This window comes from Ctenocephalides felis, unplaced genomic scaffold (genome assembly GCF_003426905.1).
Source record: "Ctenocephalides felis isolate EL2017-DRISC unplaced genomic scaffold, ASM342690v1 CF-g0.4_SCAFFOLD_01886, whole genome shotgun sequence".
NCBI lineage: Eukaryota > Metazoa > Arthropoda > Insecta > Siphonaptera > Pulicidae > Ctenocephalides > Ctenocephalides felis.
Genome location: NW_020538040.1, coordinates 178,433,862 through 178,461,450, shown reverse-complemented (window position 1 = coordinate 178,461,450; position 27,589 = coordinate 178,433,862). Strand labels below are relative to the sequence as shown.

General features: G+C 29.5%; 3 protein-coding genes across 3 annotated transcripts; all 3 read left to right on the top strand.

Moving 5' to 3' along the window:
- Positions 1 to 12,651: 12,651 nt before the first annotated feature.
- On the top strand, positions 12,652 to 14,744 carry LOC113377113 (pyruvate dehydrogenase E1 component subunit beta, mitochondrial-like). Its single transcript, XM_026617316.1, has 5 exons — positions 12,652 to 13,088; positions 13,239 to 13,425; positions 13,939 to 14,163; positions 14,231 to 14,350; positions 14,418 to 14,744. Exons 1-5 carry the CDS (start codon positions 12,747 to 12,749, stop codon positions 14,600 to 14,602), a joined length of 1,059 nt encoding a protein of 352 aa, XP_026473101.1. The 5' UTR covers positions 12,652 to 12,746; the 3' UTR covers positions 14,603 to 14,744.
- A 1,096-nt stretch (positions 14,745 to 15,840) lies between these two features.
- On the top strand, positions 15,841 to 21,815 carry LOC113376313 (neuropeptides capa receptor-like). Its single transcript, XM_026616218.1, has 4 exons — positions 15,841 to 16,566; positions 16,689 to 16,728; positions 21,412 to 21,523; positions 21,590 to 21,815. Exons 1-4 carry the CDS (start codon positions 15,841 to 15,843, stop codon positions 21,813 to 21,815), a joined length of 1,104 nt encoding a protein of 367 aa, XP_026472003.1.
- Positions 21,816 to 24,175: 2,360 nt separating this feature from the next.
- On the top strand, positions 24,176 to 27,354 carry LOC113378782 (probable pyruvate dehydrogenase E1 component subunit alpha, mitochondrial). The gene is made up of 9 exons (XM_026619377.1): positions 24,176 to 24,354; positions 24,524 to 24,583; positions 24,643 to 24,832; positions 25,492 to 25,694; positions 25,944 to 26,115; positions 26,187 to 26,263; positions 26,331 to 26,434; positions 26,512 to 26,656; positions 26,718 to 27,354. The coding sequence occupies exons 1-9, from the start codon at positions 24,325 to 24,327 to the stop codon at positions 26,907 to 26,909; spliced, it is 1,173 nt and encodes a 390-aa protein (XP_026475162.1). The 5' UTR covers positions 24,176 to 24,324; the 3' UTR covers positions 26,910 to 27,354.
- Positions 27,355 to 27,589: the final 235 nt, after the last annotated feature.

The window sequence follows — 27,589 nt, the reverse complement described above, 5'->3', positions numbered from 1 at the left end:
AGATGTTTTAACCCAACATTGGATTTTCGCAACCGAAGTGCTGTGATATTTACCGATAGCAGCAAACAATTTTCTATCTCGAGGACAAAAAAAACACGGGTCGACGGATAATGAAAATCATCGATCCACTGAGTTCTGTATCATGAAAACAATCAAGTGCAATGACGATGACACTGTATAATCATACATGTAACAATGTACGTTATTAAACAGAGAGTGTGGCGCCGAGTTGGCGATATGGACGACAAAGGGTGCGACAGACACACGCGTCGATCACTGCTAATAACTGCTTTGCCACATCGATACATTAAAATCGAGACTTCATATTGTTTCAATTTAATTCAGTGAACGAAGTAAAAAAATAAAAGAATTTCAAATAGCTCAAAATGATTATCTATGAAACGATTATAATAAACCTTTTGCACTCTACTGATACCTATACGGTGACATACTACATCTAACCACGGAAGTGTTAAGCGCAAAAAGTTAAAGTAAAAAATCACAATGCAGTTAACTGCAATTTCAAACAATCTGAATATTAAACTACTATAAATGTTGGAACAAAAAAACTTGATTGGCTACTCTACAAAATTGCAAAATAAGTTCTATACGAAATCCATAATTTTAACAACCTTTTTTGAACTATTACAATAATTCTTGTCCCCACTGCTCATATTCATACATGAAAAATCAAGTCTAGTATGAAAATTAACTAGTCGTGCATAACATCGGCAAATTTATGGAACTTCCCCGTACCGTAATTTAGGTTTCTAAAAGCTTTAATTTTTTTGAAAAGTTTGAAAAATTTTAATTTTTTAACATTGATAATTTTTAAATTTCCAAAACGATCACGCTGCGTTTTAGAGATGAAATATAGAAGCGCGTAAGAGTGGTAAAATTGTACTTATTATTAAAATCTCTATAGAATATCTGATAATTTGATGTGCATATGTCTAATAATCATTTTTAACCGCCAAATGACATTTTTTAAAATCTTTTTATTGGATCTCCGAAACAGAACTTGTTTTTCCAAAAATTTAATCAATTTTTCTTTCCGCAAATACAAGTAAAATGTTCTTTGAATCAATCTAATCGGATGCTCGGTTCTATCAAAAATTGAATTGCGATTTTTTGTCCCATATCCTCGAAACAGTTGGACCTGCCTTTGCCAAAAACTAATCAACAATTCTCCCTATCAATAGTAATCGAATGTTGATTTTTTAATGTTCAAATCGGTTAATCCGTGCTCTCAAAATCCTGGACAAAACGCACGCACACACACATTCGTTTCTTCGAAAAAATACCAAAATTTTCAGAAACCTGCCTTTGCCAAAAACTAATCAGCACGTTTCCTTATCAATAGTAATCGAATGCTTTTTTTAATCGTTCTAATCGGTTGATCCATGCTCTCGTAATCCTGGACAAAAGATTGAATCCGCACATACATACGCGCGCACGCACACACACACATTCTTTTCTTCTAAAAAATACCTTTGAAACAAAGAAATGCAAAAATTTTCATTTTCGTTTTTTGCGATTACTATAACTTACACAACGGGAAGTTAATTATGATTTCTTTCATACACATAGCTTCGAAACGGGAGCTCATAAAGCAGAGAGCAAGTTCATTATGTAGAAAAATGAGCTTAAATGCAAAAATTATAATGTTTTATTACGGTGTGCAACCATAAATGGTTTTAACCAGTTTATTTCGAAATAAGTGATTTTTTTTAATTAAGATATTAGTACTATAAATCTAACTTTTAAACATAAAAACATATCCCTGAAAATTAAAAAATCAGTTCTGGCAAAATTAATATCGCTATGTTACAATTTGTGCTTTAATTTATTTTGTTTCACTGAACTATACAGCAGGTGTACAAAGTACCAATTTATCATATGCAAAAAAGCGATATTGAAGTAATTAATATTACTATTAAATTGACTAACTAAAGATACAACATAAATGCATTTTTGAGAGAAATCATAAAACCGACTACCATAACAAATAACACTAAAACGCAAATAACTTTTCTTATAGATAAATTACAAAAAAAAAAGTTAAGACAATAAATAAAAGATAATTTTGTCGTTTTTTTACCACGTTTGAAGCTAAGCAACAATGTCTGAAGAATATTACTAAATATTTTCGGAGTATAAAATCTATAATAAGCATGTTTTCACTCCCATGAGCGCACATGAAATTTATTAGTCATTAACACAAAGAGGCCGTAATGAAAAAGCGACACTGTTAAAACGCCCACGAAGCCTCAGTTTCAAATAATTGAACTAACATCTGATATTTCTCACATGTGCGACAAGTGACAGCATTCGACACAGTTTTACGATGTTACGAAATATAACATTTTTATAGTAAATTTGGTTCACGACATACTGTCATATACTCTTTTTTCACATTTTTATGAACTGACCCCGGTATGACAAAATGTTTAACATGAATCATGGTTTCATGACGTTGGGACCGCGTGACAGTGTAAACGTGACTAAATATTAATTATGCATGCATTTTCTGGGTCCCATACCTAAGGCTCAAACATGCAAATATATACCTCAATGTAAAATGTGGATAACATCTAAAAGGAATGACGTACAAGCTATTTTGTGCAGAGTTCCAGTTTTAAAACCCTTGGCACCCGAAAAATAAAGTATTTATTTCTTTGATTTTGTTAACCCTCTATGGACCGAATTTTTGTTTTACACCTAAATAAATTGGGGGAAAAAATCGATATTTATAAGCCAATATATGCAAATGAAAAACAAAAATTTCTCTTCATGCAATTTTTTGGTATAAATGAATGACTTTGAAGTCACAGTGGTCTATAATGTTCGCATTTCTGAGTATGGAAATGTTATTTCAGCTTGAAAAATCCAACAATGGTCAAAAATATTGAGATTTGTTGTCTTCAAAAATATTGAGATCTCACGGATCTCACAAAAAAGACAATTATTTGGTAAGATACCGAAAAATTCGGAATGTAAAAAAGGCCCATAAAGGGTTAAGTTTAGTAATATATTTGCCAAATTTAGGATAGTACTAAAAAAACTGCAAAACATCAATTGATCCAAAATAATCAAAAACTAGTGGTGTATGGCTTCGTGCTTTAAGGCAAATTGCTGGAGCTAAACGTAATGAAAAATTCGAGGAATATTAAATGTTTTCAAATAGATTATTATAAATACTGTAACATATATATTTACAGAAAAGTAAATAAACAAAACTTAAAATAACATGGAAATAAAAAAAATAAATAAAATCACCCCAAAATCATTCGTTTCGTGGACACAAGAAGAAAGTTTTTTTAATCATTCAAATCGGATGCTTAGTTCTCTCCATAGATAAATAAGTATATGGTTCTCTCAAAAACTGCCATTTTTTCATATTTAGCTCGGTATCTCCGAAATACCTAAACTGCCTTTGCCAAAAACTAATCACCACTCCTCCCCGTCATTACAAATTGAATGATTTTTAGATTTTTCAAATTGGATGCTCCGTTCTTTCAAAAACCCAATTTCTATTTTCTGCACTCTTTGCTCCGTATTTCCGCAACGTCTGGACATGCCTTTGCCAAAAACTAATCAGCACATCTCCCTATCAATAGCAATCGAATGTTTTTTGAACCATTTAAATCGGTTGATCCATGCACCCGAAAATGTGGATAAAAAATTGTATCCATACATACATACGCACACACACATCCATTTTTTCTGAGGTATGTCAAAATGTTCAGAAACCTTCAAAACGTGGAGATATGCGAAAATTTTCATTGTTAAAAAAAATTATCCTACTACTATACTTGAACCTGTGTAAACAAAAGAATTTCTATACATTTTAAACTATGTGATAAACGATATTTGCAAAATTAAACTAATTATCAGTCTAAATTAATACATTAATTCAAGCAGCATTAAACAAATGCTAGTTGATACATTTAATTCTTGAATAATCAGTGACAAATTAAAATTTTCAAGCTTTTAATCTCAATTATATGCGTAAGCGGTACCCTTATAATTTTATAGCTGGCAATTAAAAGCTATATTTTACCAGTCATATCTCATACAGATTTTAATAAAAATTATAAATTCCCCGTTTATATTGACTACTCAAGATAAAATGATATTATGAGTAATACTTCGAATTTCAATTGGTTTCAAAACAAACAAAATAGAATTCTATGTATGTTGACTTAATCTATCCTGTAGATATTAATATTGAATTATTTAAAAATTTAGTAGTCATTATCAAATTGGGTTATCAAGTTAAATATCAAATTAGTAATTATTCCAATTCAACTTTTATATACATTCTTACATTACAAAACATTCACAGGTAACAAAATCTGGAAAAACATAACACATGCAACAGATAACGCGCATTCTTTCCCACCAGATTATCCTGCAAAACCTTGGGAATTATCTTTATTAGTAAATTCAGGAATGAAATATTAAACCGAACAAGAAAATAATACGAATCAGTTAAATATTTATGTAAAACAATTACGACAATCATATTTTCAAAAATACTCATGTGACGTATTTATTTTTTATTTTTTTTTTATTTTCGAACAGCAATCAGAACCTTACGTCCTATAAGCTGTTGGGCTGAAACTTCTCCTTACTTCGTATTTTTAGATGTCAACCCAAAGATTAATCCATCCATATTTGATGATTTTGTTATTAGAATTAATCTAATAGGGCTGACTTTTTATTGGTGCAGCAATGCCGGGCAAGGGCTATTTTCACTTGGAAACATATTGCTATCTATATTTCCAAGTGAAAATCGTTGTCACTGCTGCCTGACAACAGGCTGCTCGAAGTGGGTATCGAACCCAGGACCTCTGAAACAAGTCCCGTCGATCTTAACCGCTTACCTACGGGCGAGCCCAAAACCAAAATTAAAAATATAATTTTAAACCATAATTTGAATTTCATTTCTGATCAGTTTTAAAAATTAAATAAAAATCCAAGAAAGAAAGATTGAAGAATTTGATAAAAATATTTTGGTGGAATGATACAGCAATGTATTACCATTGTCATAATTTATTAATGCAGTGTATTATCAACTTCGCTAAGGGTAAGTTATAGTAATCGTCCAAATATCGAAAATAAAAATTTCTGCATATCTTTACGTTTCAGAAGTTTCTGAACATTTTGGCATGCTTTACAAAAAATGTTTGTGTTACAATTTCGGGCGTGCGGATTCAAAACACTATCATTCCATATTTTTTGCTAGTTTTTTTATAGTTTTATCTAATTCTACTCGCAAAGATTTTCCTGTACAATTATACTTATTCAAATTCCGAAATATCGTTTTTATATCAATTATTTTGATTACAATGCATAATTTTTACTTGAACAACTGTGCAAATGTTATTGTAAAATGGAAAAAACGGATTGTATGTCTCTATTCAACTACGTTTGCGAAATTTGATGCTTGTGAAAAATTTTAATTTTTCACTAAAGTTATAATGAAACATTACATTAGTCTAATAGTATTAGAAGCCAATAGATGTTTTTTTTTTCAACACAAATATTGAACAACGAATGTATTTTGTAATTTTTGCGAATTCTATGGTACATTTGTGATAAATTAGGTAAAATGTAGGTTTTTGTAATTTATGTATCTGTTTTTTTTTTCTTTCTATAAAATGGGGTTTTATATACAGTAACCGAAACGTATTTGTCACACAGTAATTAGAGCCTTAACGGTGGCCATTAAATGTCTGGGCAATTTAATTTAATTATAAAGTAGCGTGTCATTTGTCTTTCCCATAAGTATTTTTTTCTGTTCGCAAGTAAAACTTTACCATTTGAAATATTGCGAATTCGACTAATTCATGCAATCAATGATAATTGTGTATTAGACTATTTAAAAACACAGGTTGGAATATATATAAACATATCATATCGATTTATTCTCTAATGGTTTTGTGTATCTTCTGGTGCAAATAATTTAGTGGTTTTAAAGCTCTAATGATAATTTATGGGATTAATAGTAAATTTATGAACATTCTTATGAAATGAATTTCCCTATGGATAAAAAATCTTCGGAGAAACGAGGTCGTAACTTCGACATATTGCAATATGTTTTTATATGTAATGAATATTTTCTTGGTTATTCATTTTCATGAATTGCCGGCTTGTCTTGATTTATTTATATTAATATTAAATATATTGAAAAAAAAAATTGAAAAAGAAAAGTTAAAAAAAAATTATTTTTTTCCAAAATCAATTATTTTGTTAAGACAAGCAGAAAGTTCTTTGAATCATTTAAATCGAACGCTTAGTTCTCTCAAAAACTGCCATTTTTTGCACATTTAGCTCCGTATCTTCGAAATGGCCGGGCCTGCCTTTGCCAAAAACTAATAAACACTTCTCCCAATCATTACTAATTGAATGTTTTTTTAAAATCATTCAAATCGGATGCTCTGTTCTCTTAAAAACTCGATTTCTATTTTCTGCACTCTTTGCTCCGTATCTCCGTAACGGCTGGACCTGCCTTTGCCAAAAACTAATCAACACATCTCCCTTTCAATAGGAATCGAATGTTTTTTGAACCATTCAAATCGGTTGATCCGTGCGCCCGAAAACGTGACTGATCCATACATACATACGTGACGTGATCCATACATACATACACACACACACATCCATTTTTTCTGAGGTATGCCAAAATGTTCAGAAACCTTCAAAACGTCGAGAAATGTAAAAATTTTCAATTTCGGTTTTCGGCCCATTATAATAACTTACCCTACGGGAAGTTAAAAATAGCAGCTATGATTTAATTTTTTACTAAATTGCTTTAGTAAGTTGCTAGCGTTAGTACAAATATTTTGAATCTTTGGGAGTTCTATTTTACATTACATTTAAAAATGTAAATACCTTTTTTTTAATGTTCAGTGAACAATAATAAAACAGTAAATTCAAGAAGTTCTGTAACCAAATAATTTTAACGCGTTAATCGCCATGTCAGTCATATGTGTCTGACGCTAAGAAGTTCTACATGAAACATATATGCCTGTCGATTTGATAAAAGAAGAAAAAGTTTCACTATAGTTTAAGTCAGGGCCATGTCAGTCATATATGTATTACATAAAAAATAATATTTTTACAGAAATTTTAGAAAAAAAAATTTTTTCTTTGATACATCAAATTTCATTGATACATTTTCAACTAAATTATCAAATAATGTAACCATGGCCAATGCAAAAAAAATTCATGATATCATCGTGTTTAGTTTCAATTTTATAAAACAACAAACTTGCACAAAATATTTCATTATCAATTGATCTAATATTTACATTTATATTATTGTTAATGTGTTTTGTCCTTATAGTTCGCGGTTTTCGTAATATTTTCGTCACAAAAATCTTAAAAAATAAAAACAAAAACTAAATTACATTTTTAGTAAACAGATTAAAATGATTTTTCCCCCACGCATACAAAATTTCAACTACAAAAATCGGTTGCAAAATGCTGGTTTTCAATATTATCAACTTTGGAAATATTAAATATTTATCTTACCAAATACACTTGTGCAAATATGACATTGAAAATTCTAAGAAATAATAACGCGTTCATCGCGAAATGATAACTTCAAGCATAAAGTTTACGGGTGTAGCCGAAATATATTAATTTTGTAAGTTTTCCTAAATTAAATTTTGGGCACAGCATGTCGAAAACAATATCATAAATTATCTGCATATATTAAATAATAAAAAACCGCGTCGCACGGTGTCACTTGCATCCGGCGAGGATGAGCGAAACCTAGACTTATTCTTCACGGCGAACATAAACACTCAAAATGTTAAGTTGCCGGTGCAAAACATTCGTGTATGTTTGAGTTTCAGCGATGCAAAAAAAATATATATATATATATAAAGAATATAAAAAACAATGAAGTATTCAAGCGTCTGGTCGTCTCTCAAGAACGGTTCCGAATCGCTGCACAAGGTTACGATTGCGTCAAGAGTGAGTCTACAGCACCAGTCGTCCGCGAATTCTTATCCAAGATTCGATCGTGATTAACAGAACAATCGAGATTATCTTTATTGGAATAAGAAGCCTGTAAAATATTGCGATACACGACTAATTAAAATAAACGGTGCTCGATAATAGTAAAAGGTACTGGAGAAATAATGAAAAGGATTCAGGGTCTCCTTACATGCCAAAAAAGGGCGGCGCAACCACAATCCTGCGTAAAGAAACGCACAAAGAACATTTTTTAACCAACCCGCAAAATTATATATTATTGTAAAATAAAATACAAAATAAGTAAACCACTAGTTATTTATTTCAATACGATATAAGAAAATATCTTCTAAAATTTCAACCGCAGAAATTTCATGATGTTAATCACAAACTACAATCCTACGTTAACAAACGTATTGAGAACATTTCTTTAACTAACTCGCAAAATTACATATTGTTGTAAAAAAAATACAAAATAAACACTAGTGAATAATTTTTTTCAATGCAATATGAGAAAATGTCTTCTAAAATTTCAACCGAATTTTTCGTGTTACGTTTTTTTATGGGACCTATTTTCCTCAACAAAAATATAAATGTATTGGAGAATATTAGATAAATCCGTACTGAAATATTTTGTGCAAGTTTTAAAAAATTAAACTTAATACGATAATGTCAGATAATTTTTCATATTTTAATAAAAAAAATATAATAATCTAATAAGTAATAATAAAAACACAGAGAGTACATTTTCTAAGTGAATGCAAAATTATATATTGATATCTAATAAAATAAAATCGCATCTCAAACTTTTGTCACAGAAGTTTCATGATATTTTATAACAAAATATAATAACATACATAACAAGTGGTGCATGGCATGATGCCTTAAGGCAAATTGCTAGAACCTCCCGTATCGAAAATTAAAACTTTTAAAAAAGCTTTAAAATTTTTTGAAACTGAAAAAATGAGATTTTTGAGAATTTTGATATTTATGAAAAATATTGATTTTTTTTTTCAAGTTAAATCAAAACAATGTGCCTACACTGGCTTTGCTGGTGGAAGAATAATAGCGCACTTAGACTTTTTTTGGACATTTTTTTTTTCTGAAAGTGATTCGGATAATCGGCGATTTGGATAGTCGGAGTTCGGATAATTGGAGTTCGGATAATTGGAGTTCTACTGTAAGAATTTTAATAAATATACCATTATAAGATACAAATTAGATATATATTAAACATTGATGAATGATTCAACAAAAAATATTATAATAATCTCAAAAATAAAAATCAAAAGTTAAAAAATGAAACCGACCCGTGTACAAGTTCTATCTTGTCAGAAATACCAAAAATATATCTTTTGCAAGTATCTGTCAGGTAAAAAGATTTTTATTCTCACAAAACCTGATTAAATAAAATGAATAAAAAAAACCTAACTAAGGATAAATTCTTAAGGATTATCTAAAATCCGAAAATTGTATTTTAAGTAAGATGTACTGAATGATAAACGATTCGCACATAAATAAAATTGAATAGCAATATATATGAACTATATACTGAATTACTGAATATAATGCAAACGTAGAAGTATTAAATTAATCAGTGTTTTTTTAGAAAACTTGTACAAAATTAAATAATTTACATCATCGTCTAGTCACAAAATACTGTACAATAACTCGGTAAACTTAACAATTGCATTTAACGCCTATTAATTCTAAAAAGCACCTAACCTAACCTTACATTTTACTTTAAAATATATAACTTTTAAACTATGATTGCAAACAAAATAGCATTTTCGGCAAATTTGTATGAAATTAAATAATCTACAAAATTGTCTAACAACAAAATACTCTAGAACAACTTAGTATATTTTAAAATCGTAATTAAAAGCGCAAAAAAATTATTATATTACAATTAATATAATAAAATTAAAGAAGTAAAATATAATGGATTCACGAATGAACAAGTTGTGGGTAACAAATATAACACGACTAAAAATTAAAAAAAATTAGAACTAATCTAATTTAAGAGAAAATCTTAACGAAAATTGTTTTGAAAAAAATGCAGTAAAATGACAGAAATTACACTTAGGGTGATGTGATTTAGGATTACAGGTAAAAATTAAATAGCAATATATATATTAAATATATACTAAATATATTGCAAACGTAGAGATATTATAATTAATTAATATAATAAAATTGTAGAAGTAAAATATAACCAACAAGTTATATTATACAGAAAATATTGGTAACAAATATAACAGAAATATACGTTTGAAAATAAGAATAAAAATAAGAAATAATCTAATTGAAGAGAACATCTGAATGATTATCTAAATTCCGAAGAGAACATCTGAATGATTATCTAAATTCCGAAAATTGTGTTTTGAAAAAAAATGCAGTAAAATGACAGAAACTACACCTCGGGTAATGTGATTAAGAATTACAGGTAAAAATTAAATATCAATATATAATAATTATATACTGAATATAATGCAAACAAAGGTATTATAATTAATATAACAAAATTGTAGAAGTAGAATATAACCAACAAGTTATAGTAACAAATGTATAATAGAAATACACGCCTAAAAATAAGGGTTTTACAACCGTGTGAATCTTCCATACAAAGTAATAAAGAATTTCGACATTGCGCAAAACATTTCAGAGCATTTTTATCATTTTAGGGTTATGATTTTATCAAAAATACAACCATACAACATAAAATATCAATAATATGCAATAAAAGCAATTCGTGTTTGGGGTTATAAAGATGTAAACAATGATCAGTATCAAAAAATGACAACCATTAAAAATCGAAAGTGGTAGTAAGACCAATTTTAAAATTATGTTAGTAACATATAAATGACTTAAAAAAATAACTCACCCTATCATATTCACAATTAGCCAGCGCTAATTCAATTAATGCCGCAATGACTACAAACACAAGTAATCCCGGTAGAAAAATGGCACGCTGTTGCGTCAGCAAACAAGTGGTCGAAGCGAAAATGGCGTCTATTGGTCAACTGCCTAATGATGCACTTAGTTTTATTTATAATAAACAACAATTAACAGGTACTAATTACAATTTATTTCGTTTATAACGCCGATAGTTACGCCGTAAACAATATTTTTGTGAGCGCACTGGAGAATTATCAACAACTGGACAATCAACTGAGCGTGTGTCAAACGATAAACGAACGTGTGAATATTGTACTGGCGCCAGCCACCGGCGGCAAGGAGCAATACGGGGCGCAGCTGTGGGGAATGACATTTAGGATCCATTTTCAGTGGAAGAAGGATAATGATTGGTTATCGAAATTTCTTGCAGATTAATTAATACTGATACGTGACAATGTAATCTATACCAGAATTAATATTTCATTGGTGTAATATTGTTCTAGTCATCCTGTATATTTATTTATACTCAGGACTTATCACACATAATATCAATATGTTTATTTGTATTAAGATAAAATATCATATAATGTCAGATGAACACTACCTCTTTTGTTTGTTTGTTTGTTTAGACACTTGTCAAACTTAATTCTAGAAGTTTGTAGTTTCAGGTTTTATTTTAATGATTTGGTTAAATTTGAACAAGATAATTCTAGCAGAAATACATTCAATCGATTTGAATATCATAATTAAAGAATATATTAAAAAATAAATAAATATAATAAAAGGCACATGCTAAATTTAACAATTACTAAATGTTTGTTTATTGCTAATAATTAGAAATTGTTTTATCTGGTCAAGGTTTTGCTAATTTATTTAATAACAAAGATGTCAACGTTGAGTTATTTAGATTCGAAATTCGCGCCACTCGAGTAGTTCCATTACGATTTTTTATCCTGTCTCGTACAATATAGTTGTCCAAAAAGCACATGCTAAATTTAACAATTATTAAAAATTTGTTTGTTTATTGCTAATAATTGAAAATTGTTTTATCTGGTCAAGGTTTTGCTATTTCATTTATTAACAAAGATGTCAAAGTTGAATTATTTACGATTCGAAATTCGCGCCACTCGAGTAGTTCCATTACGATTTTTTATCCTGTCTCGTACAATATAGTCGTCTAAAAAGCACATGCTAAATTTAACAATTATTAAATATTTGTTTGTTTATTGCTAATAATCGAAAATTGTTTTATCTGGTCAAGGTTTCACTAATTTATTTATTAACAAACATGTCAAAGTTGAATTATTTACGATTCGAAATTCGCGCCACTCGAGTAGTTCCTTTACGATGGCGCTGCCGGTTACGTCAATGTCAAAAATAACATTGCTAGCAAATAATTCTAGCAGAAATACAATCAATCGATTAGAATATTATAATTAGAAAATCATAGATAAAAGAAGAGTATAAAAAATATATTAAAAAAAAATAATCTGTCTCGTATGTTTAAAAAGTACATGCTTAATTTAACAATTATTAAATGTTTGTTTATTGCTAATAATTGAAAATCGTTTTATCTGTTCAAGTTTTTTTTTTATTTATTTGGCCTTCGACCGTTAAGTCATTTGGTAATTTCGAAGTTTTACTAATTTATTTATTTATTAACAAAGATGTCAAGTTTCAATTATTTACCATTCGAAATTAGCGCCACTCAACTAGTTCCCTTACTATGGCGCTGGCGGTTACGTCAACGTCAAAAATGAACTGTCAAATTTTTTCTCTATGCAACGAATGTTCCTGCCTAAATTTGAAGTAGTTTTGTGATTAGTATTTATGTAACTAGTTTTTAAGAGCGTGTCAAAATGTTTTCCTCAATTTCTAAAAATATTCCCCGAAGATGTTTTTCGACAACGAAATTACTTTCTGCTCAACAAATGACAGTACGCGAAGCTTTAAATTCTGCACTAGACGAAGAAATGGCAAAAGATGAGAGGGTTTTTTTACTTGGCGAAGAAGTTGCACAATATGACGGGGCTTACAAAGTGTCTAGGGGTTTGTGGAAAAAGTACGGCGATAAAAGAGTTATTGACACCCCCATTACAGAGATGGGCTTTGCTGGTATTGCTGTAGGAGCTGCTATGGCAGGACTGAGACCCATCTGTGAATTTATGACATTTAATTTTTCAATGCAAGCTATTGATCAGGTTACTAATTGATAAGTTTCTAATGATGTAAATACCTATTATTTCAAGTATATTTAACGCAACAATACCCTTCTGTATATCATATATTTATCATCTATCTTGTATCCTTCTTACTATGTTTTTAACTACCAATTCCATTTTATCTACTAGGTTATAAATTCCGCTGCCAAGACATTCTATATGTCAGCAGGAACTGTGAACGTTCCAATTGTTTTTCGGGGACCAAATGGTGCAGCAGCTGGTGTTGCAGCTCAACATTCTCAATGTTTTGGCGCTTGGTATGCCCATTGTCCAGGTCTGAAGGTGCTATCTCCATATGATTCGGAGGATTGTAAAGGTCAATACAAATATTTGGAAGATTTTAAGAATTAAGTGCAAAAGAGATTACTTTTGAAAATGAATAAAAGGCTGTTTGTTTTTAGATGAGAATTTGATCCCTAATTTTTTAAGGAATAGAGAAAATAAGATGCCACTGAAAAATGGTTTATATTTAGTACTACTGAATATATTACCAGTATAATTTATTACTTGTTAGCTTTTTAGAAAGTAGGTTCAAAACTGAAGTAAAAAATTTTTTCACAGACTTCGACAGATTTTGGCTTAAAATCGCTTCTCAAACTGGTCTACAAGGAGTTCAAAATGATTGAAATGTAAAAATCTAATGTTTTCAATATTTTTGTCTATTGCATGCTTGAATCTATCACATTTATGGTCTCTAGCTAACACAACTGTCTATATTTATATAATTATAATGAGAATGTTTCATATCCGTTTGTTCTACTAATTTATATTCAATTATAATGATATTTTATGTCGTACCAATTTAGTTTTTTTTTTTTAATATTGTTAGGCCTCCTAAAAGCTGCCATCAGAGATGCTGATCCTGTAGTTTTTTTGGAAAACGAAATTCTGTATGGACAAGCTTTTCCTGTATCTGATCAAGCCTTATCTAGTGATTTTGTTTTACCTATTGGAAAAGCAAAAATAATGCGGTCAGGTGACCATATAACACTTGTTGCTCATTCCAGAGCTGTAGAAACTGCTCTTCAAGCAGCTAATGAACTTTCTTCGAAAGGTTAGTTTGCATACATGTTATGGAAGAATTTCAATTTGAATATAAAACAATATTTATATACTTAAAGGAATCGAATGTGAAGTCATAAACCTACGATCTTTGAGGCCTTTAGATGTTGACACTATCACTTCATCTGTAAAGAAAACTAATCATTTAATAACTATTGAACATGGATGGCCACAGTGCGGTAAGTATTAAATTATTAAATCATTCTGAGCCATCATCTCATTTTATAAATAAATTTTATGCTTCAGGAATCGGTTCAGAAATTTGTGCTAGAATAATGGAAAGTGAAACATTCTTCCATTTAGACGCTCCAGTGATGAGGGTGACTGGGGTTGATATTCCCATGCCTTATGCTAAAAGTTTAGAAATTGCTTCCATACCTAAACCTTTAGATGTTGTTGAAGCAGTTCAAAGAGTACTCTCGCACAAATAATATTTAATATTTTAGTGCCCTTAGTGTAAAAAAATGATATAAAAATTTATACAGATCGAATCTGTTAAGTGTATATATATATTTATTAAATTTTAACATTACTCCTTCAATGCATTTAAAGTTGTATTATAACTCATATTTTACAAATTTAATACTCCAAAAACTAAACTCATTATTTTGTAATATATGTTTTTTGTTATGTTATTCATATGAAGCAACAAATTTTTAAATATATTGTTGAGTATTTTAATAAAGAAAATAATTTCACGATAAGTGTTCAGTTAACTCAAATATACTCAACATTTTCCAAATCATTTTAATTGTGATTTTATAATTTTATGTACATAACGTCTAACTCTGTAAATACATCTAATAGAAATAAGCACTGCAATCTTCCAATAATTTCTCAGTTCCATTTCATTTGAAATAGCACCATAGAATGGAATTAACAAAGTGTAATAGCTATAATATTTAAAATACATTTCTTTAGAAAAATAAATAACTTTTATTCTATGAGGTTTCTATTGTGTTTTTTTTGTTCAATTTTGTGCGTCGTTATGATTTTATTTTGTTCAAGTATCAGTTAAAAATATTACGATCTTCAGATGGCAATTTCATAATATTTTTTAGTATTATTTATCACATATAAGCTTGCCGTTGCGTAAACGGTTAAGGACGTGGGCTAGCGCAAATCAGTCCCGCGGTCGATCCTAACCTCGGTTACGCTCGATATCAGGCAGCATTATATTAAATTTTCACTTGAGGTTATAGATTTAAAATATGATCTCAAGTAAAAATGGTCTTATATTAGATATACATTTCTAATGTAACCCAAACATAAAAAGGAATGCGATTAGCCGTTGGGTTGCCTTCTCGAGAAAAATCTAGGTTAAGTTGTTCAACAAAAACAGCTTGATCGCTGTTGAAATATATAAAAAAAAAAAATTAGTATTGCGCGTCATATTTTCCAAGTTCAAGAGTGCTGGTGCTTACCTTAATAAAATCGAGAATAATTTTTATTTAAAAATACCATGTTGCGCATTCTCAATATACACTTGGTAACTGCAAAAAAAGTTAAACCATCGAACAGCTATGTAGAATATTAATCGATGTCACCTGCACTTATGTTTGACAAAAGGCGATAAATCAACCCTTTATGGGCAATCCGCAACCCCCGAAGCAACGCGGCGCGTTCTACGACATCCATTCGTAATTTGTCGACCGTGGGTTGCAGAACAATGTCACACTTCAATGTGACTATAGAAGATTATTCGGACGATGGCATAGACTTCGCCGAACAATGCAACAACATTTATATTTATATCGAATTTTTAAATAAGTATTATTTACCATTTGTAATCGCCGGCGGTTTAGCCGGTAACGCGTTATCCTGCACCGCATTTTTGAATACTCCGCTTAAGACGCGAAGTTCAAGCTACTATTTAGCTGCTTTGTCGGTGGCTGATTTTGGATTTTTGTTGTCGGTGTTTTGTGTTTATTTGGCCCATGCAGACCTCACCAGCGCATATAATACTCAGGGGATATGTCAAGCAGTGGTTTATCTGAGTTCGGTGTGCAGTTTCCTAAGTGTGTGGCTAATTGTAGCCTTTTCCGTGGAAAGATTTGTTGCGGTACAATATCCTTTACAAAGGCCTCATGTTTGTACCGTAGCCAGGGCGAAAATGATCGTCCTTTGTCTCACCATTGCTGCTCTGGTCACACAGTCATATTCAGTGGTGACCGCCGGTATCTTGGAGACGGAGTCTGATGGGGAAGTATGCGAACTTTTGCCAGAGTATTTGAATGCAATGAGGGTCATCAACATCGTGGATACGATGATAACTTTGGTGATACCTCTGCTGATTATTGTTGCTGTCAATGCAGCCATCACAAGAAATCTCTTAGCTTTTCGGCGACGGCATATAGGACCGCAAAGAGTTTCGTCGAACAGTAGGACTCCTCAGGTATTAGAAAATAATCAAAATCTAAACTCAATTTTGTGCTTTTTTATAAAGTTTATTATATTCTTCTCTTTATTATATAATTATATTAAATATTAAATTTATTTTACTTGGTTATTTCTTAGATTTTCGCTGTATTCCTCAAGTGGTTCTGCGTGAAATCCTGTAATAAAATTTTTATTATCCACAATATTAAAGACAATATTAATTTGAACAATAAATATAAATTTATCACCATTTATTATTTTAAATGTATAATTTTTTATTTGAATTAAATTTTTATAACAGTCATAATATGCAATTGTGAATCTATACAAAATATTATAAGTCTCTTTATTGTATAAATATTGGTGCCCTTACAATATCATTTTGCCGCGCCTACTTTTGAATCGTTATTGTTTGTTTGAATTGTGATAATTTATCGTGCAATTGCAAAGACGACGATCAATCGAATAATAGCTTTCATTTTGCGACGTTCTCTCTTTTATTTTTATGGACATATTATTTCTTAAACTTATATTTAATAAACTCAACTATTATTTTCAAATTTTTACCGAAACTAATTGATTAATTATGAATTAAATGACGATACCACCGTCAGATTGGTATATACTAGTAAACACAAAAATATACACGGATCTATCTAATTATTAAAACTAAAAAAAACTAACTAAAAAGATTTTTTTTTTAAATAAGTGTTCCATATCGTTTCGAATCACAATTTGATTCTTCTTCAGCGCATAGAACACACAAATTATTAAAAAGAAATAAAATTCGCAAACAATTACCTAAAATTATAATATAGCAATAATATTTATAAAATACTTATAATATTTATAAAATATAAAATAGTATATATTAGTTTTTAAACATTAAACTAAAATTCAAAATAGGCAACAAAAATGTAGATTTCTGAATTAAATAAACAATATTAAAGCATTATATAACTTTATTGTTTTTTTTTTTTTGAACATTGTCTGATAAAAATGATTTAATATTGATGTTGGGACACTTGAAATAAATCAAAATAAATTATTAAAACATTTTTTTAAATCATTTTGGAAAAAATATACTTTTTGCACCGAGAAGAGCAAAACAACAAGGTTATTAAAACACCAAAACATAACAAAAATTATAAAATAAAATTTTTACATCCAAAATAAATATGCATACGCATAATCCATCAATTTGAAAATTATTGTAGATTTGCTGAATGATGATACATATCAAGTGTCGAAACGTATAAATAAAGAATTGTTATCAATATATTAACATTATTACATTTTACATATATTACATTATTACATTTTAAATACATAAAATGAAAAATTTGATGTTTCTGAAAAATTTCGAAATTGCTAGAAATATATGAAAATTTTGAAAATTAAAATTTAAAAACAATATTTTTGATTCCAAACTATGCACATTCAATAAATCCCATTTAAGACGATTATGCTTAATGCATTTTTTTGCGTGTTAGGTCACTTTACACCGATTTCTTCATTTTAAATTTCTTATAATATGTACATAATGAGAAAATCCTTTTTTTTTCAAAAAAAAAATTACAATTCTCAAAAGATTAGATAATTTTAAAAACAAAATCTAGGTAATTTTAAAAATCTTCCAAAGAAATAGATTCCAATTATGCATGTATATAATTTTTTTCTAATGTATGCTAAAACATTAATCTAAGGACGAAATAAACAGAAGATCTAATAATGACTCAAATAAAATGTATTATTAAAACTGAGGGCCAGCGGTGGCGATATCGGTTAGAGCGTGGGCTGGCACCAACCAGTCCCAGGTTCGCTGGTTCGATTCCCGCTACCGCCAAACCTGACATCAGGCAACTTTGATGTCTAATTTCTAAGTCTAGTCTAATTGGGGTTATAGATCACAATATAATTCCAAGTGGAAATCGTCCTTCGTGGACATAGTTGCATCATTCAATCATATGTACACTATTAGACGTAAGAGCTAATATATAACCCCACACATAGGAGAATGGTGAACCGATGGGTTGCCTCTCATAACAATACCTTAAGTCATAAGTCATACACAAAATCAGCTTATAGAACATTAAAATGAATTCTGATTGCTGTGGAAACAATAATAAAAAAAAATTAAAACTTAGACATTTTCAGAAATATTTGCATTAAAAAAATGCAGTCTACGCCGCAAATCATCTTCCTCATGTACAGCATCTTAACGTTGATATTAGGAATTATATTCTTATTTCAACAAATTTTATAATTTAATTAGTTACAGTGTTATGTAATATTTTGCATATGCAAATATCTAAAATGAGATTTCTCACTTTCATGTGTATTCAATTAAGATTTGGACTAGTTCGAGCAGCTGGACCACTCGGGCCTGTTCCACATCGTCTCGGCAAACTATTTCTGCAATGGACCAACCTATACGGATGGACTCTCTACAATCGGGAATCAGCCGTAAGTAATTGCTGCTATGTGCTGTTCTTGCAAACTCTAATTAACGCCATTATTTTTAATTATTTTCTACAAATCGTAAAACGTAGACGAAGAGCGCGATGCACGCTCGAATTGATATGTCTGAATTATATAGAAAAAATGCTGAGCAAATGATCAAATGAGCAAATATCATAATAAGATTTTTTTGTTTTTTATTTTTATATATTAACAGCAATCAGGACCTTACGTCCTATGAGCTGTTGGGCTGAAAAGTCTCCTTACTTCATATTTTCAGATGGTAACCCAATGGTTAATCCATTCATATTTGATCATTTTATTTTTAGAATTAATCTAATGAGGCTGACATTTTATTGGTGCAGCAATTATGAGATGACAGTTTGTTTTTTCAAATTCGGAACGGCAACTTGTAGTTAAGCTAAATAACTTAAATATGATTTAAAATAACGAATACTATTTAACCAGTGAACTCTGGGACGCTCATTGAGTTAGCACAGTTTTTTTATGTCAAAATCGAGGTAAAATGTTATTTTTGAGGTGTAATGCCTAAATGAATTTAACAAAATATTTTGTTTGTTTTTCAAAAATTGTTATCTAAATAGAGACTATCCACAGATGTATACGCATGGCTAGTATATTTGTCAATTACATCTTGCTAAGGATACAATCTGGTTAATGATATAATCAAATCAGTTTTTTTTAAATGAATCATTTTTTTTTAATCAGAATTACTGATAATGAGTGCAAAACTTTTTATTATTATTGATATATGTTTTTTCTCGCTTTTAACTAGTACAAATTTTTGCTTTCAGTGTGTTTATTAGTCTTGTCTAAAGCATTTTTGCCCGACAAATGTAATTTGTTTAAATTTTTGTAAATTTTATAATGAAATTTTGATATTATTAAAGTGAGAAGTTATTTTAACCCACCTTGGATTTTTTTATTCAGCAATTTTCTCTGTCGTAAGGTTTAGTTTTATATAACAATACACGTCGTTTTTTAGATTTGAATCTACAAAATTACGAGACAATCCTGAAGAAAAATTCGAATCCAGGATCCTGGACAATTCTGGCCAAGATCCTAAATTGGCTGGGGTAGTCCCTTATTTCCACCTTGCGCCACGAATTTGTTGAGCAGCATGATTTGTCTCCAAATTCTTTAGGATTGTCACCTTATTATATCAACATATATCAAAATTATATTGAATCAGAATTACTAACATTAAGTACAAAACTTTTATGATTTTTTTGAACTTTAGATCTTTTTCGTGACGAGTTTCTTTATAATTGAAGTTAGCAGGTTATATAGCTTTTTTCTATTTTGATATGATTCGATTTTAGTTCAAATTTATAAAACTAATTCTTAATATCTTTAAAATAAATATTGAATATAAGAACTTTTTCAAATATTTGGCAAATATTGGTTCTAGAAAAATTGGTTCTAGTAGTCTGGGACTGTCCCGGTCACCTTAATATTACTATAATAAAAAAAATTATATTTATTTGCAACAAATAAATATTATAAATATGATAATTAATATTTGATGTAAATGTTATAATAATTATCATTATCATTACATATTATTTGAAAAATCATAATACTTCGACTATCTACTCTGTTTTTATTTAACTTTTGAATTTGGCAAGGAAACGGGTATTTGTTGAGCTAAAAACTGTTCAATTTACGCAAATAAAAATTGTAGATAAATTTGTATCTCATTCAGTTGTCATGATACAGTATATTTTTATGTTTAGATTCACTTTTGATAAGATTTACTTGGCATCAAGCCGAAAACGCAAATATAAACGACACGCACGTTTTCATTCAGCTATTAATTTGAATGTCACAGATGACGATCTTGATGGCAGAATAAGATTTTCGGATCGAAATTATAAAAAAATATTTCAAGAACCACTATAAATCATACTTTTAACTAAAATAGCCAATTTTCATAGATACTAACCATAAGATACAGTTTAAAGATATGTTTAAAAATTCTTAGTACACTGTTAAGGGGATGTGGTAAGAGGGTGAAATTTAGAGTTATATATGTTTTTATATGCATTATAAAAAATAAAAAACAGACCTATAAAATAAAAAAAATATGAATGTCCAACCCTTATCACTTGGTTTCAATCAAAATGTGCGGCTCTCAACAACCCTAAATTTTTACCCTCTTACTACAAACCCTTATATATGAGTAATATATAATAATATAGTATATATGAGTAAAATGATTAGGAATACTTAGAAAATTGAAACAAATTTTTCAATTGTATCTTATTGTTAGTATCTATGAAATTTACTATACTATATTGTTGGTTTATATATAATGATTGTATTTTTTCTTATTTTGTAAATATTCAATTTTTTTTACAATATATTTTTTCTTTTACAGCTGTTTGTTTCCATTCCTCGAGCTCAAATTTGGTCTCGACCAGAACACAAAATAACATTACCAAGATGTTACTCATCATTTCTACAATATTTGTTTTACTCAATTTGCCCAGGTAACATTTTAAACATGTATTTTAAATTGGATTGAGAACTATTCTGAGAGCATATTATATTTTTAGTTATGCTGTGCGATTCTACGTATTTATCAATTTTTCCCTTTGGAGAAATGAAGACACTCCAGCTTTTCTATGGTGTTTGCAACAGTTTTTCATGTATCTTTATTACACAAATTTCAGTATAAATTTTATATTATATTCCATGTGTGGGGCCACATTCCGCAGATGTCTTTGGAAGTTAATTCTAGGAAAAATTCAATCTGTAATAAAACTCAGATGCTGCACTTGAAATCTCTATGTTAAATATTATATAAAATAACATATTATATAAATATCATTATTAAGTAATACAAGTACATGAACTAAATATAATACTATGTATATGTTCACATTTAAATTAGGTTTTTATAGAAATATGCTGTGAGATGATGTATCCATATTTTTGAAAAAATAAATAAATATTACTGGTTATTTGTATATTATAATTATCTGATATAAAAGTGTTATTATACTTAGAACACAGTTGTGTTGTGTTGTGCAAATATATTATAGATATGCGACTTCTAGTCAATTTTGCGCAACTTCTATAAATACACGATTTTTTTTATTTATTTGGCTTCTCTCACTCTGAGCATTTAGCCACGTACAACATTTTTTTACTTTCTATACTAATTTTTATATCATATATTCAATCTCTATAAACATTATATTCTTCTTATACTATACACTTCACACAAAACCTATTCTTCAACTTATCTTCATTCCATCCTTTTTATCTTCTTACTTCTTTCTAATAATTCATTTTTATTTTTAATTTTAATTCAAATTCTATACAATCTTATACTTCCCACATTCTAATCATTATTTTTACATAAATCTTACAATGGAAATTCTTATAAATTCTAATATTTGTACATTCGGAAACGCCGGGGATTGAACCAACGATCTCCGCCCTGTGAGTCGGACATGCTACCTCTGAGCTATGCCCACCACCAGACAATTCTTAAAACTCAAATATTATCTGTTTTGAGAAAGCAGAAATACAGTTTTGCAATACGAATATACAATGTTTCGCAGGGCTTGAATAAAAATAGAAAAATTTGTTGATTTTTTAAAATTAAAATTTAGGAACTTGAAACCATTTAAAGTTATATTGATATCATAAATAATCTGTATACGAATACACCATCAGTTAATACTAAAAACTGAAGCTAAATTTGAAATGTTCACTGTCACAGTATTGTATATTAGAAATTGTGAAAGACACATTAGGAAGCAAAAAATGCTGTTTAAAAATTTTAAAGCTAAGATTTTTTTGCTTTAATGAAAATAATTGTTAAATATAACAGTAGACAATTATTCTCCCAAAGTATCTTATGTTATACTAAATATAATAATATGGGGTGTACTGCCCTAGGCAGGTCCGTGAGCTGAGTAAAAACTCCAACTCGATTCAGGTAAGAACAGTGTGAGAGATTTCCCATTTCCATTTTACACCGCAGTGCCCAAATGGGCTTATTTTCAATTGGAAACATATTTTGATCTATATTTTCAATTGAAAATGGACAGGTAGAAGTAAAGTGAAGGTAAATGTAAGGCACAATATATAGGTAAAGCACCACATAAAGGTAGAGGTAAAGTGAAGGTAAATGTAAGGCACAATATATAGCTAAAGCGCCATATAAAGGTAGATGTAAATTAAAGGTAAATGTAAGGGACAATATATAGGTAAAGCACCATATAATGGTAGAGGTAAAGTGAAGGTGAATGTAATGCACAATATATAGGTAAAGCACCATATAATGGTAGAGGTAAAGTGAAGGTGAATGTAATGCACAATATATAGGTAAAGCACCATATAATGGTAGAGGTAAAGTGAAGGTGAATGTAATGCACAATATATAGGTAAAGCACCATATAAAGGTAGAGGTAAAATGAATGTAAATGTTTACTCTATCTCTACCTATACATGGTGCTCTACCTTTACCTTTACTCTACTTATATACGGTGCTCTAAATTTACCTTCCCTCTACCTTTACCTATATATGGTGCTCTACCCTACCCTACGGGAAGTGAAAAAAGATTATTAATCTAGATTGATGTCGCAATGGCATATACTAGGATTACGATAAAAAAATATTTTGAACAAATTGGCGGCTGCTTAAAAAAAGGACCATTTTCTTACCACTTTTAAATAAGAACTTAAAGGGGATGAGGCTAGTATATGCCAGATAAAAGTCTATAGAATGTGAATCGGTCCAGTCGAGAAATTGTGGACAACGTATTGAAAAAGATAGTTTTGAGATAAACACGTTTAAAGTTTTGCAAAAGGTAGGAAACAAGAGAAGCTTATCATTGTTAAACATCTGTATCTCCGAAAATAGTTTAGAATTTAAAAAATCCTCTCGAACACATAATCTTGAATATTTAAGCTTTGAAGATATGAAAAAAACAATAAACGATTTTTTGGGACTTTTATACTTGAATATCCCCTTAAGGCAAAATGCCACTTATTCCAAGTTTAAATTCAAATTCCCGCCATAATTTCAATTAGTTATCTGTTTCGCCGTCGCCGTCGCCGCCGTCGTCGTCGTCGATCTGTCACTTTGACAGTTAAGTTCTAGCATTTGACGTAACTGTCGTTGCAGCTGTCACAGTGATTAAATAACACCAAAACTATCAGTTTCGCTTGCCAACAGTTATCATATGATAATATAGTAATTTACGAAATTTGATTACACGGTTAAGGCCGTGATCAGTCCAAAATTGACCGCCAACGATTTGTAAAGCTCAAAAATATGTTTACCAAATTGCTGTCAAAACAAAAAGTCAGTTGCACAATTGTAAAAATTTTATTTGATTTTTTACTGTCTATTTCATAATGTGTTGTGCTTATTTTATGAAGTAAAATGTTTATGTGATGTATATTTTCAAACAATTAAGTCATTAAAACATCATGTTTATTTTCAAAAAAAAGTTACATAATTATATTTTTAGGTTAAACCTGCAGCACTTTGTAATGCTGGCTATGCTACCGAAGCAGTATTCAATACAAAGGTACAACTCACATACAAACCATTTAAGCACAAATTTAATGTATCTTTTATCCACATTAGCCCTTTCGGCTGCACAAACTGGAAACTGGTCCAAGCACAGAGGTTAAAGTTACTCGAGATGATGCCTTACAGATGTATAGAAAAATGCAAATGATCAGGAGAATGGAAACTGCTGCTGGTAATTTGTATAAAGAGAAAATTGTTCGAGGTTTCTGTCATTTGTATTCTGGACAAGAAGCATGTGCTGTCGGTAAGTAATAATAGATAATTGACAGTGGTTCTTCTCTCTCTCATTTTAGCATTCAGCTTTACGTTTCATTATAATTTACATTACTTTATATATTTTTTATTATATTGCTTATACTTTTACTATCATCATTATTTTATTTAATTATTATTGTTTCCTCATAATGTAATAATTGTTTAATTAATGTTATAATGTATGTGAAGACAACATTTAGGGGCCTAAGTAAACATGTGTATTGCCATTATTTTTTGAATGGAATAAAACCTACAAAAATTATAATATTAAAGTCATTAAAACATCATGTTTATTTTCAAAGAAAAGTTACATAATTATATTTTTAAGTTAAACCTGTGTTTGTTTAGCGTATATTTAAGTAACATAATAGAAAATTATTCTACAATGCACTACAGCCATTTTTAGGAGGCACATATAATTTGAAACTTTTCTGTGGCATGCAATGTACTGTAGATAATTTAAATCGCTAGAGAAATACCTAGGATTTGTGATTAGATGTGATTATTAGCATATTGGTTTTTATTTATTGATTTAGTCCTTAATACTTACTATTTACAATTAGTTTTCTACCATAAAGATACATCTTTTTAGGCATACCAAATAAAATTTCAAATTTACTACTATAAATTATAAAATTACTTACCTAGGTATGCATTCAGTTATGAGAAAACAAGATTCTATCATTTCTGCTTATCGTGTGCACGGTTGGACTTACCTTATGGGAGTATCACCTGTGGGAGTTTTAGCCGAATTAACAGGACGTAAATCAGGTTGTGCAAGAGGCAAAGGTGGTTCAATGCACATGTATGCACCAAATTTCTATGGAGGCAACGGAATTGTTGGAGCACAGGTAATTGATATCTAAAACGTTCTATAGTTGTGTATAGAGATCTGTTGCTTCATATCAAATAATAATTGAATGCTCTTGAGGGCTTTTATATAAATTTTGTCTTGGTTTTTTGTTGCAAGATATTTTAATATACATACATGAAATTTATTGTGTGCATATTGTTGTTTTGCTCTGTTGCTTTTAAGTAAAGCTTCTTTCATTTATAAGTACATATTTTTCAGTAAAATGAATACTATTTTATTATTCAAGGTGCCATTAGGTGCAGGTGTTGCACTTGCAGCTCAATACAATAATACTGGTGGCGTGTGCTTTACTTTATATGGTGACGGTGCAGCTAACCAAGGACAAATATTCGAAGCGTTTAATATTGCCAGTCTTTTGAAATTGCCATGTATTTTTGTCTGTGAAAATAATGGATACGGTACAACCTATTTCTTAAATATCTGTATAAACTATTCTTAAATGCTTTTAATTATTAAATTATTTTTCTAGGAATGGGAACTAGTGTTGAACGCAGCTCAGCCAGCACAAACTACTACACACGTGGTGATTATGTACCTGGAATTTGGGTACTCACTTTACATATTAGATAAAACGTATGTTAAATTCATTTTATTAATATAACATATTTTTCAGGTTGACGGTATGGATGTGTTAGCGGTGCGTGAAGCATCAAAATATGCAATTGAACATTGCACAACTGGAAAAGGTCCAATTGTTTTAGAAACTATGACTTATAGGTAATGAAGTGTTTATGTATAATCAAGTTTTTATCATTTAAAAACTAATATTGATGATTTATATATTATTTTGATAGATATTCAGGGCACTCAATGTCAGATCCTGGCACCAGTTACAGAACAAGAGAAGAAATTCAAGAAGTAAGACAGACAAGAGATCCAATCACTTCATTCCGTGAAAGAATGGTTTCATCAGAACTAGCTACACCTGAAGAACTGAAGGTAATAAAATCCAAATGTACTTTTCACATAGATTATTAATGGTTCGACACATTATTTTCAGGAAATGGAAACGCAAGTTAGGAAAGAAGTAGATGAAGCCACAAAAATAGCAAAATCTGATGTAGAAGTTGATATGGAAGAATTAGGTGCTGATGTTTATTGTGATCAAGTTGCTTCTCTTTCCACAGCAAGAGGTATCACAGAAGATAAGCCATTACCTTTAAAAAGATTGGGTACTGCAGTTAATATTTAATAAATAGAAATTAAATTGATATAATCTATGATAAACAATTTATTTTAAATATAAAAGAAATAATTTTATTTTAAAGTCAGATTTTATCAATCTTCTTGCAGAGTTCCAACACTTTATGATGCATTTATACTTGTACATAATATTTTCTAAGTAGGACGATTATTCACTCATAATATGAACCAATTTATACATTTTTAACTTCACAAAGCTTCCAAGATTAATGATATTTTAAGCATAGTTCACATTTTTTAAGTCTAACGAGGCTCATTCTATGCATATGTAGTTTTAAGGTAATTTATTACACATCTGAAGACAATAAACTATTAAATTATAGTCTTATTGAGTGTTCAAACATACATTTCTACATTAAATGTACAAATGTACATATTTATATTTATATTTAAAATAAGTATAAGAGAATAAAGCTGGCCTGTCAATTTAAAAAAAAAAAAATAGGAAGATATTCTGTGACGTCTTTTGTTTTTATTGTTAAGGAATAATTTAAAACGAGATGATCTGTAATAAAAGTATTTGAAACGATTGTTATAAAAGACAACACTTTAAAAATGTGTTTTATTGTGACAAATGGGATAAAGCATCTGCTTGTTATAATTTTTTTATACCTTACATAAAAAACAGGATATGATAGATCCGTGACAACCTTCTTCATGTTAAATGAG